The following is a 14,122-nucleotide window of genomic DNA, read 5'->3' as shown; positions in this document are numbered from 1 at the left end:
AGGTGTGCAGGCAAACCTGTTGCTTATGTAGTGCAGCAAGACACACGGCGAGAGAAGTCTAGCTAGACTGTTTACAGTGGTGAGGTTGTCTACTGCCACTGGCGGCACTCTGTGCTGGTCTTTTTGCCAGCAATATGTTGGAGAGATGAATCAAGGCTGTATTATGTGAGGAAAGCAAAAAAGAAAAAGAAAAAAAGAGAGCAATTTTTGGACCCTCAAAAGGGGAGTGTGACTATGTGATGAAACACAGTAAAGTCTCACTTATCCAGTGTTCTGGATTATCCAATGCATTTTTGTAGTCAATGTTTTCAATGTATTGTGATTTTTGGTGCTAAATTCGTAAATACAGTAATTACTACGTAGCATTAATGTGTAATGAACTATTTTTTCTGTCAAATTTGTTGTATAACATGATGTTTTGGTGCTTAATTTGTAAAATCATAACCTATTTTGATGTTTAATAGGCTTTTTCTTAATCTCTCCTTATTATCCAACATATTCGCTTATCCAACGTTCTGCCGGCCCATTTATGTTGGATAAGTGAGACTCTACTGTATTTAGAATTCTCAGCCAGAAAGTTCTCACTTACCCCTGGTTCTTTAGGTTGTAACCAAAGCAGTTAAAGTAGAATTATACTGTGTAATGTAACTGTTTAGTGTGAAAAGGCTCCTAGACTGGAATTCTAATGAGACTTTATGATTGCTTTAACCTTAGCCCCTCTTATAACTTCAGTTTGTATCAGCAGGGCACATAGGCCTACTGTTTGCATCAGTTAGTGTCCTAAATGTGCCCTGATACGGACTGGAACTATAATGATACTCATCCAACACGATTCATGTATGGATTTTCCTTCCCCCATAAGCCCAATGACTACAGCTGATATTTTATAAGTTGCTGCTGTACTAACTGTGGAAAGTGATCACAGTGCTATCGAATTTAACACATCTGTAAAGGAGGTAAGTTCAGCCAGAAAGTCCTGCACAGTTTCATTTACATGCAAAAAATAAAACTCCAAGTGTAATATGAGACCAGTTAAATACACTAGTTAGGAATGGTGTTCAATTTAGAAACATCTGGATGGTTTTTTTGGGAGAACATCACTACAAGTGTTCCATGAACAGAAGAGTGACACAGCAGCAGCAGCATTGAGAAAGAGAACAGAATGCAAGATGCTGGGTTTGACACACTTTATAGAGTGAAATACAAAAGAGGTTGCTTACTGGGGGCAATTTTAATGATGAATGCCACATCCTGGCTGCCCAAAGCACATACCCTTGGTGGTGCATACGGCAGAAACATTTTAAAACCCTTAACCCATACACCACTTCATTCAGCTGAAGCATATGTACATCATTCCTGCTGACATTTGGACCAAAATAATCAGGCACAGAGATGCTGATTTTCTTATAAGTCCCTTGACAGAGCTTTATAGTCTTCTGAATGTCATTCCCATTGCACTGAACATTGGCACTGATAAGTGCTTTTTGGCAGCTTCCTTATAGCAGCTGTTATGTTTATATTGTGTCTTAGAATCTAAAGCAACTGGGAAGGGAGGCAATGTAAAAGTGAAGGAAATGGTTTACTAGCAAAATTGAGCTACTTTTTACTAGCAAAATTGAGTCACTTTTTAAAAAATCATTGACATAAAAGTAAAAATGGAACAGAGGAGTTGAAAAGAAATCAAAGGAAGATGTGACTTTGAGGAAATAGCTGAAAGAAGTTTAAGTGTATAAAAAACAGAAAGTGGAGCATTTATGAAACATAAAAGAATGAGGGACAAAACAACAGAGCTAGCTTGTAATTTGTAATTTTGGTGTGGGATCAGCACTCTTTGGCAGAAAAGAGTAAAACTAAAACTCTCATGATCTTATGGCATTGAGTCATGCCAGTTAGTGATATAAAACTTCACAAATTCTACAGTGCAGGTGTGCCCATGGTAAGCTTCTCCTTCTCATCTCTGTCTCCCAGGTCATAGATGTTATCTCTTCCAGAATATGATACTCCTTTATATTCATATTTTTAGAGTGCCTTAATCCATTGCTACAAGATGCTATCAAATGAATATATTACTTCTATACTCAATGAGATAAAAATGTTTGAAAGGTAATTTAGATAAAGATAAGGTGCAAGCTAGAAATCACATAGTAATAATACAGAAATATGATTTTCTATTAGTAAAGTCAGTTATTTAAAACTGCTTCCAGGTTTACACATTCCTCCCCCCACCCTGACTCCATTCCTCCTTTATATGCTTGTAATGTGCATTCTACCATGGATCAATATTATTAGTCATGCAATTAGATATATACTGCATTTAAACTAAAAACTAGTTTAAAGTAAATGCCCATGAGCAGTTTCCATTTCCACAGAAGTACTTGTAATTTGCATCTATTCAACATGTTAAATAAAATTCTGTGGCTAAATTGCAAAGACATTTTATATTCAAATTATCTTTTTAACTATGATGATCAAATGCAAGCAGTCATTTGTTTTGAACAATTTATCTTTGGTATTTCTGTTTATTTGCTGAACTTAGACATTAAGGGCTGACACAGTAAATTCAAACTTCACAGTATATCAGTGCTCATGGTCGGCTCTGTTCAATATACAAACTGCTTCTGATACTATCTTTATGGCAGGGAAGCCGTGTCATTAAAAAAGAGTGAATTAGCTACCTCAAGCAGGTAGCTTTGGGTGTTTTGAAAGGGAAGGGATTTGTTTGTTTGTTTATTCTATCGCTACTTTATTTAACTTGCCTGACCTTGGGTACTATCCACGTTGTTTTGGATGAATGGAGGACACTCTTGATGGATCTACCTTAGTGAACAAATATCTTGGACCAGCCATGCTTTGCAATACTACAGTAACAAGTATAGGAGGCAATGGAAGAGAGCCTGCATTCATCATATGTTCTTTGGGAATGTTTTGTGATCAGGAATCAAAGTATTATATCTTAAAAGGGATGTCTGGATATTTTGCTTCTTTTACAAAAGAGATGCCTAGTAAGGAACTATAATCAACAATAAGTTACTTACACTGTTTTTCCTGAATGTCAAAGTCCCTCAGCTGCAAAATTCTGGCTCTGAAGGCAAATCTAGCCCAACATACAAATTGGCATGATGGTATTCAAGAACCTAAATTAGCCTAGGGAGATGGACGTTATGCTTTTGCATCTTGCTGTGGTACATATTTAGATGAGAAGAAATCTATACTTTTCATTTCAGTGAGTATTTTTTACATTGAAAACTGCACATTAAAGTTTGCAAAAAGATTGGAATCACTAGTCTGGACATAGTTTAGAGTGGAGGTAATGAGACAAAGATCTCCTAATGTCCACCTTCAGCCTCAATTCAGTTCAGGAGTTGTACTTATATAATATGCTAAAGGGTGAGACCACATTGAAAACCAGGTTAAAGTGACATGTTGTTTGGCCTTGAGACTGAAAAATTCCATTGTGTTGGATGCTTTCACACTAGTTCAGGGTTTATCCAGTTTAGGGATAATGTAATGCATTTGTTAAAATCACAGAAGCTTCAGTTGCAATCACTCTAGGACTGGGAAACTGTGAGATAGATAGATAGATAGATAGATAGATAGATAGATAGATAGATAGATAGATATAGTGTGTATGTGTGTTCAAGCTGTCTATCAACCTATGAAGACACCATGAATGTCATAGCTTTCTTAAGGAATAAATACTCATAAGTAGTTTTTATAGTTCCCTTTTCTAAAATACTCTATAGTACCTGATACTTGTTGGAAGCCTTCCGTCCAAGTACTAAACAGAGCTGACGTTGATTAGCTTCCAATATCAGATACATTTGATTCCCATACGGTATTTAGGCTCTCCTGTTATTTATTAAAGAGCCTGAAATATTTCTGCAGCTTGGTAACACCGCATATGAATTCAGTACCTAAGGTCTCAGGTTCAATCCCTGACACATGCAGGTAGGGCTGGAAAAGCTTCTAGTCTGTGAACATGAAAGGCTGTTGCTGGCTGACGTGGGTAATATTGAGCTAGAGGAACCAATGATTTGACTCTGGACTTCATCACATGCAATAAAATCAGTGTGTCTAAGAATTGACAACCCACAGCAACCATGACATGACGCAAGCTTCAACTGTGGGTTGCAAGTATTTCACCGTCCCTAAAGTGTGGGTTTTCCCTACAATTCCTAAGTTGATTGACAATCAACTTATTTTTCAATTCCCTACTTAAAGATGTGTAAAAACACACAATTTAATATGTGATGGGAATCCCCCCTTGCCCGTTTGTAAATAAAATGATGATGTCATCATGGGAGGAGGCACCAAGATGGGCAGTATAGAATCCTTTCTTCTGCCATAATCTTTAAAACCAATGAGGTAATTTTTTTAACAATTGATACTTTAGTTTCTTCAGGTGATGTGGCTCCCACTGAAATAAGTGTTTTAAATGGGGTGCCTTAACTCTGCTTCATTGGAAGGGTATTGAGGGCAAATGACCCCAGAAAAACTGGTTCTGTAAGACTGATGCCTTAACTCTGCTTTAATGGAAAGATTTTGAGGGCAAACAAGCCCAGAAGAGTGGTGCATTAAGACTGATGCCTTAACTCTGCTTCAAAGAAAATGGGGGAGGAGACAGTAGGAGCAATATGTCTCCTATGTGATGAAAAGGCAAACTGATAATTAGAAAAGAAAGTGGAAAGAGGGAAAGCATGTAATTATCCCATGGAATGAAGTCCTTTGTAAAAGCCAGCAGCTCCCTGTCTTCTAGATAGGCAATCTTTTTGTTAAAGGCAATGGAGTATGAGTTGTGTAACATATGCATGTATGCACACATTCAGTTTCGTCTCTTTCTAATGGCCTCATATACCTTTTGATTAAAGTAATTTAGTAACATATTTTAAAATATAACAAGACTTAGAATGAGTAAAATTCAATGTGAAATCAGTAACACATCATCAATCGATTTAAATGTGGAGGAGAACAGATTTATTTATTTTATTTCGTGTCAAAAGCATTGCATAATAAATAAGTTTAAAAGTGATAAAATAAAGGAATCACAAACAGCTAAACAGTTTTAGACCAAAAGTGGGCAACAGCAACCGCATTGTCCGTAGCTTTAAACAACTCCTCCTCAGTACATGAGGCAGGACATTGTGGGCAAGCATACATATGCAGAGTTGTTTGTTCTGCTCCACAGTCACACAAGGTGGAGGATTCCTCCAGGTAGTGCCATCTTGCCAAGTTGTCTTTTGATCTGCCCACTCCGCTTCTGAGTCTATTTAGGGACTTCCAAGTTGCCAATTCTTGGTTTGCCCCTGGAAGCAGACCCTCATGGGGGGTGATCCAGTTGGAATTGCCCGCTTTAACTGCCTAGAGGGATACTCTTGCTTTTGATGGAGGAACATTAAGAGGAGTGGTGGTTCTCATGAAGCTTTTCCTTGATTTGAGTCTAGTGGGAGGAGGCTGATAGTCATGCAGTGGATGGCTTTCACAATGTTCGACCTTTAGAGGACAGATTATAATGGTATACTCACCTCTGGGGAGTCTATTCAGAATGCTGCTGTCTTTGATATGTTTAATGCTTATTTATTTATATATCTTTTAGATCAGTGTGGTCCCACCTTTAGCTACCCAAGGGCCAATCAAATTTTAGTATAGGAATGTGAGGACCAGAGACATTACTTAAAGCAGTAAAAACTTAAAGCAGTAAGAAGGGTAAACATTTTTTTTCCAAATGTTAAATTGAAATATTTTTCCTGGGCAAAGGCCAACAAAAATGAATTAGTGGGCTGCCTGTGGCCCGTGGGCCGCAGGTTGGACCACACTGTTTTAGAGAATCTAATTGTTCATCAACGTCCCACCTTTCCTTCTGGATGTGTAAATGCCTGTCTTCATCACTATTGTATGAGAAGTCCATCTGAGAAAGATAGTGATTTGCTCAAGGCCACCCAATGAGTATTAGGACTTCTCAATGACTTCAACCATGATCGCCCAAGTACTAGACTACAAGCTGATCACTAGGCCATGTTGACTATCACTGGGATTCATTATCAGTGCTTTGGATATTCCCTGCTAAAGTTTGCTTGATTCTTAATCTTGGAATAGTAGATGGAAAACTAATATGGTCAATAAAAAAGGAAAATAAAGACCCGATTGCTTGGAAAAAATGTCCTGGGACATCATGGGCATTATAGTATGTTGTGGTAGGAAAAAAGATAGGCAAAGATATTCATACATCATTATACAGGCGGAAGCGATACAGGTAGATGTATTCCGTAATAGTGAAAGTTTCAATAGATCACAAGCTTTCCAAAAAAAAAAAAAACCACCAGTTAACTTAGCAATGCAGATCCTGCTATTTAATAATTGCAATATTGTAATGCTTATAAACAAATAAAACCTGACTGAGGACAGGGTTGGTAAAGTTAAGAAACACTGAGAATTTATTCTTTGCATGCATATTTAAGAAAAGTAGGGATACATGATATGTTGCTAAAGGTTTATTATAACCTTGCACAAAGAAAGCAAAAATCAATAGTACCATAGTACAAACCTATGCTAGAGAAATTAAAAATGTGTTGTTACAAACCTGAGGCCGTATAATACTGTGCCATCTGGATGAAGGCGAATCATTCGATTCTTAACTGTAACACCATGTACAAAAGACTTCTTGTCATTTAGAAAGTAAGTATCAGGCACCCAAAGTTGATCTGCTACTCTGTTATCAAGTGTAAGATTGAGAGGAATCCCAGCGTAGGCTAGTCTTTTATCTCTCCAGTATTGTTGAAAATACATAGTTAAAGTGTAGTCCTGGGGGAGAAAAGAGGAGAAATTGAAGTTAAGCCACATATTACACTTCTTGAACATGCTATCTTTTAATATACATAATACAGTTCATTCTAAACAGCCACAAGAAATTACTACTCTGCAAGAAATGTATACTCAGTCTGAGAGTTTTTAATATTATGGTGCAGTTTTATGTGAGTGAATGAATTCTTCCAAATAAAATATCATTAGCGACTTCATTATATGTAGATTTTTTCCTTCCGATGAAGTATTACTTGCTGTTATTAAAAGGTATCTTTTGTTTTAAAGTTTGCTTCCAAGAGGACATACTTGGAATAATTCCTGTCAAAGGGTTCACTGGAGAGATCTACATTGGCAATAACCCTCCATCTCGATTTTTGAGAAACCTAAATCAGACATAAGTTTCCCAGGAGAATATTATCCAGCATTTTAGATGAATGCCAGGGACTAACTGTCATGACTGTTCAGATAAAAAGCAGTTATCTCCTACTTTCATTTCCCATGGATGATTTCTATTAGTACATCATCAGAAGAACAATATGCCTCCTGGTGTTTCCTGCAGTTTTCAGTTGTAGAGGGTAGGGGCAAATACATTCTCTGCTAGAGATAGCTTAATTAAAGCTTGTTTTCAGCAGTAATAACATTAGGAAATACTTGCATTTTATTGGCCTTAATATAAATAAACTAGATTACTAAACCCCTCAGGTATACATGTGTGTTATGAGAAATCACATCATCATGCAATATTAGTAACTGGATAAAACTTGAAGCTGTATAAGCATCCTATGTCACTGGAAAAGGGAGTAGTAATGGGGGGGGGGGGGGGGGAGAGAGAGAGAATCCATTGATATCTTGTCCTGTGACAGGACTTCCTTCATATTCTCAAATCTGAAAGCACTGAATGCTTCAGGGAAAGGAAAACAGGGCATCCTATCCAATAACAAAATACTATTGTTGGCTCTATAGCTGAAAAACAATAAGTAGTAACCTTCCCAACTGAATGAATCATTGGGCCAATGACTAAATAGATAACGCAGTGAGAAATATGTGCTTACTTCTGGAAGCTTTACTTTACTGCACTTCTTATATACAAGTAAAACTATGTATTCCATTAATAGTTACACTAAGAACATAGGTGGGGTGGAGTGGGGTAGGAATTGCTGTATAATTTTTTCACAGATCAATTACACCATACAACACAGTTAAAGTTTCATTACAAGAAGGTTTTAAAAATAACAATCTCTGCCATCAGCATTGTAAAACTGGAAAAAATACATCTATGAAATCATAAAACAGTTGTTAATTAAGAATAAGACGAACAATGTTTCTAACAGCAACAATCCCATGGACTAGTTTATTCCACTACATAATGTGCTTCAAAAATAACTACAAACTGGTGCAAGTAAACACTATTCTTATTGAGCTTTTAAACAGCATATTCTGTACAGTCAAGTAACATTACTTTAAACTGCGTACAGAAAACTGAGGTTTCAGTAGATCTAGAACTGTACCTTAAATGTATTTTATGTCTACTAGCTATGCCCGGCCATGCGTTGCCGTGGCGAAGTATGGTGGTATGGGAAATAAAGTATTGAGGAATTGGTGGTAGTTAAGGTAAAGGGTAAAGGTTTTCCCCTGACATTAAGTTCAGTCGTGTCTGACTTTGGGGGTTGGTGGTCATCTCCATTTCTAAGCCGAAGAGCTGGCATTGTCCTTAGATTGCTCCAAGGTCATGTGGCATGACTGCATGGAGCGCCGTTACCTTCCCGCCAGAGCAGTACCTATTCATCTACTCTCATTTGCATGTTTTTGAAGTTTAGGGTTGGCAGAAGCTGGGGCTAACAGTGGGGGCTCTCTCCGCTCCTCCAATTCAAACCTGTGACCTTTCAGTCCAGAAGTTCAGCAGCTCAGCGCTTTAACATGCTACGCCATCAGGGGATATTATTTCCTAAAGGTTGTGAATATAAACTATTTTTTATTTCTTTTGTCAGTTGGAGGCAAGTATGAATGCTGCAATTAGGGAAAATGATTAGCATATAATGGCCTTGCAGCTTTAAAGCCTGGCTGTTTCCTCCCTGAGTGAATTTTTTGTTGGGAGGTGTTAGCTGGCCCTGATTGTTTCCTGTCTGGAATTCCCTTGTTTTCAGAGTGGTGTTATTTGCGATATTTTATGTGCTTCTACTGTCTGTGGCCCTCAGAAAACAGAGGATTTGCCAGACTGTGCTGATGGGAATACTTTGGGAGGTGTTAGCTGGCCCTGATTATTTCCTGTGTGGAATTCCCATGTTTTCAGAGCGTTGTTCTTTATTCAGTGTTCTGATTTTAGAGACTGTATTGTTTTGTTTTATTATACCACAGTAATTTTTATATATTCTGATTTTAGTGTTTCTGAATACTTGAAACCAGATTGTATTCATTTTCACAGTTCACAGCAACACAATAATAATAATAATAATAATAATAATAATGATGATGATAGTAATAATAATGACTTTGGTAATACACAGTGCTTCACTCCCTTCTCAGCTTCCTTTCTGGAATAATCCTTTCTTGGGAGGTGTTAGCTGGCCCTGATTGTTTCCTTTGTGGAATTCCCAATTTCCCTGCTTTCTGAGTGTTGCTCCTTATTTATTGTCCTGGTTTTAGAGATTATATTGTTCTGTATTATTCTACCACAGTAATTATTTCATATTACAGTAGAATCTCACTTATCCAACATTCGCTTATCCAATGTTCTGGATTATCCAACGCAGTCTGCCTTTTAGTAGTCAATGTTTTTGCAGTCAGTGTTTTAAATTGTGATATTTTGGTGGTAAATTTGTAAATATAGTAATTACTACATAGCATTACTGCACATGGAACTACTTTTTCTGTCAAATTTGTTGTATAACATGATGTTTTGGTGCTTAATTTGTATAATGATTACCTAATTTGATGTTTAATCAGCTTTTCCTGAATCCCTTCTTATTATCCAACATATTCACTTATCCAATGTTCTGCTGGCCTGTTTATGTGGGATAAGTGAGACTCTACTGCAGGGGTCCCCAAACTAAGGCCCGGGGGCCGGATGCGGCCCTCCAAGGTAATTTACCTGGCCCTCGCCCTCATTTATAATATAATATTTTTATATCAGTTTTAATAATATAATATATTGTATATACATATAATATTGATAATAATATTATAATTTTATACAATACAATACTAACAATAATATCATATAATAATATTAATTATATGTTATATATTACATATAATATTACAGTATAGTGGTATAGTTCAATATAGTATAATGCTAATATTGTGCTATGCTAATAATATAATATATTGTATGTACATACAACTGCTCTGAGTTCCCTTCGGGGTGAGAAGGGTGGGATATAAATGTAGTAAATAAATGTAGTAAATGATTTTGGACTTAAATAAATAATTCTGGACTTAGGCTCACCCAAAGTCTGAAATAACTTGAAGACACACAACAACAACAACAATCCTAATTAACCTGACTATCTCATTGGCCAGAAGCAGGCCTACACTTCCTACTGGAATCCTGATAGGTTTATGTTGGTTAAAATTATTTTCATTTTTAAATATTGTATTGTTCTTTCATTGTTATTGTTGTTGTTTTGCACTACAAATAAAATATGTGCAGTGTGCATAGGAATTTGTTTGGTTTTTTTCCCCAAATGATAATTCGGCCCCTCAACAGTCCGAAGGATTGTGGACCGGCCCTATAATTTAAAAGTTTGGGGACCCCTGCTCTACTGTATATTTATAATCTTATATTATCTGCTTAGAATTGGATTATATGAGGCCCCTTCTACACAGCTGGATAAAATGCACACTGAAGTGGATTATATGGCAGTGTGGAGTCAAGATAATACAGTTCAAAGCAGATAATATAAGATTATAAATGCGTTATATAGCTGTGTGGAAGGGCCTTGAGTCTACACTGCCATATAATCCAGTTCAAATCTGATAATCTGTATTTTATAGGCAGTGTGGAAGAGGCCTTCCCTGGGCTGAGTGGGTTGCTAGGAGACCAAGTGGGTGGAGCTTAGCCTTCTAACTGGCAGCAATTGGATAAAAACAATTATTCCTCTCCCTCTAATTAGGACTTTATTTTTCTTTTCTTTTTGTTGTATCAACCTAGAGGCATGGATGAGGGGTTGTACTGTCAGTTTTTGAGATTGTGGGGTGTTTAGATTTGTTGTTTTGTCCGCTGCCGTGATTCCATCACTCATAGATAGATAGATAGATAGATAGACAGAAAGATATAAATTTATCATTTTCAGGAGTGGGAACAATGTGGCCTTCTAGATTTTGTCGGAATGCAACTCCCAACATTCCATTCTGTTGGCTGGGCAGGCTAACACTGGTGGAATGTGCAGTTAGGGTTGCCAGAGTGAAGACTGAAATCTTCTCTCACTTTAAAGATAGAATTTAAGTAGGCAACAAGCATCTGAAATTCCTACTTCTCCACAGACATTAAAGGTACAGGGGCCCCTTCACTCTGGCAACCCTGCATGCAGCATGATCCCCACCCGATCTACATTTAAAAATGCTATCCTTTTCAACTAAGGAAATCTATTTCACTTTCCATTTTGAATGAGGTCTGTCTTACTGTCTTAATTTATCCATTTGGTTCCCCCAGATGGCCAACAATATGTGAATAAATTACAGGTTATTTTTTTAAAAGGTTAACGAAAACATCAGAATATATATGGAGAGAGAGAGGGAGGGGGGTATTTCTTAAAATGACATCAACCATAAAGATTTCTCCTTTACTCTAGCCCACTCAACTATTTTAGCCTACAAGAGTAAAAGTGCCTTATTTTTTTTTAAAAAACCCAATATTATTTACAACTAGTATAAATACTAGTAGCTTTAAACAACTTCAAACATAATAAAGATGCTTAAGATGCACCCTATGTCCTACCACATACTGAGTCCTTTTTTCTTTCGCAGTTCCTAAAAAGCATCAACTGCAGAAGATGATGGAAGGACTTTATCCAGTAATATCTCCAACTCTGTGGTGATCTCCATTATAAAACAACACAATTAACAGATCATGTTGTTCATTTCATATTCAAATTGCAATAGAAATCATTTGTAGGTGTGAGAAGGCATCTATTACTCTACAATCATGAACTGACAATTACCTATGAGTGGGAATTATGTCAGTCCTAAACTTGTGGAGGGCTGCTGTTCCTCTAGAGCAGTGCTTCTCAAACTGTGCTCCTCCAAGTGTTTTGGACTTCAGCACTCACAATTCCTAACAGCTAGTAAGCTGGCTGGGATTTCTGGGAGCCAAAGTCCAAAACACCTGGAGGAGCACAGTTTGAAAAACACTGCCCTAGAGGATTCTAATCAGATTGGGGGAAAATACCACTGACTTAAAATTTTCTTTTGATGGTAATTTCTAGAACATTGATTTGACCAGGAGTTTAGCTAAGTGGGGAATGGGACAAAAGATGGGCATTGTTTCCTCAGTAGGAATTTTGCCTCTCATGAAAATTTCGTTCCATTCCCAACTTTCTAGCATTCCAGAGAGTGAGCCAGTGAAAATCATGTCCACCTAGAATTCTTGTATCAGATTTTCTACATGTAAACTTATATTTTAAGCTAGTGCTATTCTAGAAATTTGGGGACTGAAGGAAAATATTGCTGGAGGGCAATTTTTTGGAACTAAAGGAACTACAACTGTTCTGAAAATAGCTAGCATGCACATAGGAAACAACCACAAATAATGTGACTGAACACAGCATAGGATTCACTTATGAGTCTATTCAGTGGCAATGTTGGCCACAAAGAAATCTGATTTCTCTGTCAACATTGCACCTGCAAATTTCTCCCTGGGATGTTTATTAGGATTGTTAAACAAATTCACTTTTGTAGAAATGAATTGTTGGAACCATTGGCAGTGTGCTGTCTGTCTGTAAAGCACTTGGAAGCAACTTCATCTGTTTTGACCTAGATGCTAGATAAGTACACTGTCATACTGGACCCACCCACCCAATGTCTGGCATATTTAATTATGTAACACCAACCACTTGTGGCCAGAGCGTCTATAAGGCTGGAGGAGGAAGGATGATATAATTGTTTTCTAGCATGTCCATTTTTTATCTGTTGTCTCCTTGAATTAGTGAAAAAATAAAAGAGGGTTCTTGTATTTTCAATGGTATTGGAAAGAAGATTTAGAAATATCTGAAAAAATGATCAGAAAACATGTTTGTCAACTGTTAAGAACCCCTGATAAAAAGATATCTGAATTAATGGGAATCTAGGATTTATTCAGTACATAAATTGGATGCTGCTGTTTTTTCCCCCACAGAAATCAGCATTTTCTGTTCAGGTAATATTTTCTGTGCAGCAACAAGCTGTAATTGAGTATTTGTTCTATGTAAGATTCTCACATTGTTGATTTGCACAGAAAACATGATACTCTTCAAAGAAACAAGAATTTTCTGTGCAGGAATGAATAATCCTGGGTTAAAATATTATTTCTACAGAGAATGTGCTGTTCCATACTTAGCAAAAGCTGTTTTCTATAGAAATAATCTATGAGTAAATTTTATACAGGATAAACTTGCAATTACAGCTTTTTCACACACAAAAATAACATTTTCTATACAGATATTATCAGGTGTCCATGGAAACATTTTTTTCCCATGCAGACAATGCTATTTTCTGTGCAGAACCAGGTATGAATTTTGTACAGAATAAGTCTTGAAATGCTTATAGTGTTTGGAATTTGTACAAAGACTTTCTCACAGTGACAAGATTTTTTAAAAAAATTATTCATTGCTATCTTTGAGAAGAAACTTTGTGAGGGATTACATCCCTATCAAAAGTAATATGACTTTAAACACGGAGTCAGCTAGTCCTGTATATTGTTTTCCACCAGCTACAATTATCTTTTTTCTGCTTTGTCAGGGAGTTAGATTAAAGGCAGAGCAAAATCAAGTCCCTGACAAATGCCAAGCACTGTACTCCCAGAGGTAAACATTATGGCAGGAGCAGAAAAAGAGAGAGACAGAAGAGTAACCCTGTTGTTCAATAAAAGTTAAATAAATTGGGCAGGCAGGATTGCATAAGGGCTCTGCTGGGGTCCCCTCAATAGTGGTAGGACCTTTGATCTTATTGCTACACCACATCAATAGCTTTCCTGTGAAGGGATTAACATTCAGGGCACAAACTGGGCATCAAACAACTATGTAGAGCTAATGTCAAACTGGCCAAGGAGCCAGGAGTCAAGGAAGAGAAAATTGTGATATTCAGAAATGCAATACAGCAAGCTATGCCCATATAAAGAACAGCAAATTGC

General features: G+C 36.9%; 1 protein-coding gene across 4 annotated transcripts in view; it reads right to left on the bottom strand.

Annotated features, from left to right (window-relative positions):
• gabrb3 (gamma-aminobutyric acid type A receptor subunit beta3) overlaps positions 1-14,122 on the bottom strand; it is a 169,035-nt gene that overhangs the window by 33,022 nt on the left and 121,891 nt on the right. For all 4 annotated transcript variants that reach the window (XR_010004310.1, XR_010004309.1, XR_010004311.1 and 1 more), the window contains exon 4: positions 6,578-6,798. Coding sequence is in view for 1 of the 4 variants with exons in the window: in XM_062975363.1 (XP_062831433.1) it covers positions 6,578-6,798 (221 nt within the window). In the remaining 3 variants the exon portion in view is untranslated. The remainder of the gene's footprint in view (positions 1-6,577; positions 6,799-14,122) is intronic.

The sequence above is a fragment of the Anolis carolinensis genome, chromosome 3, assembly GCF_035594765.1.
Source record: "Anolis carolinensis isolate JA03-04 chromosome 3, rAnoCar3.1.pri, whole genome shotgun sequence".
Taxonomy (NCBI): Eukaryota; Metazoa; Chordata; class Lepidosauria; order Squamata; family Dactyloidae; genus Anolis; species Anolis carolinensis.
Note: the sequence above shows the minus strand (reverse complement) of the source record. Positions and strands in the feature narration are given on the sequence as shown.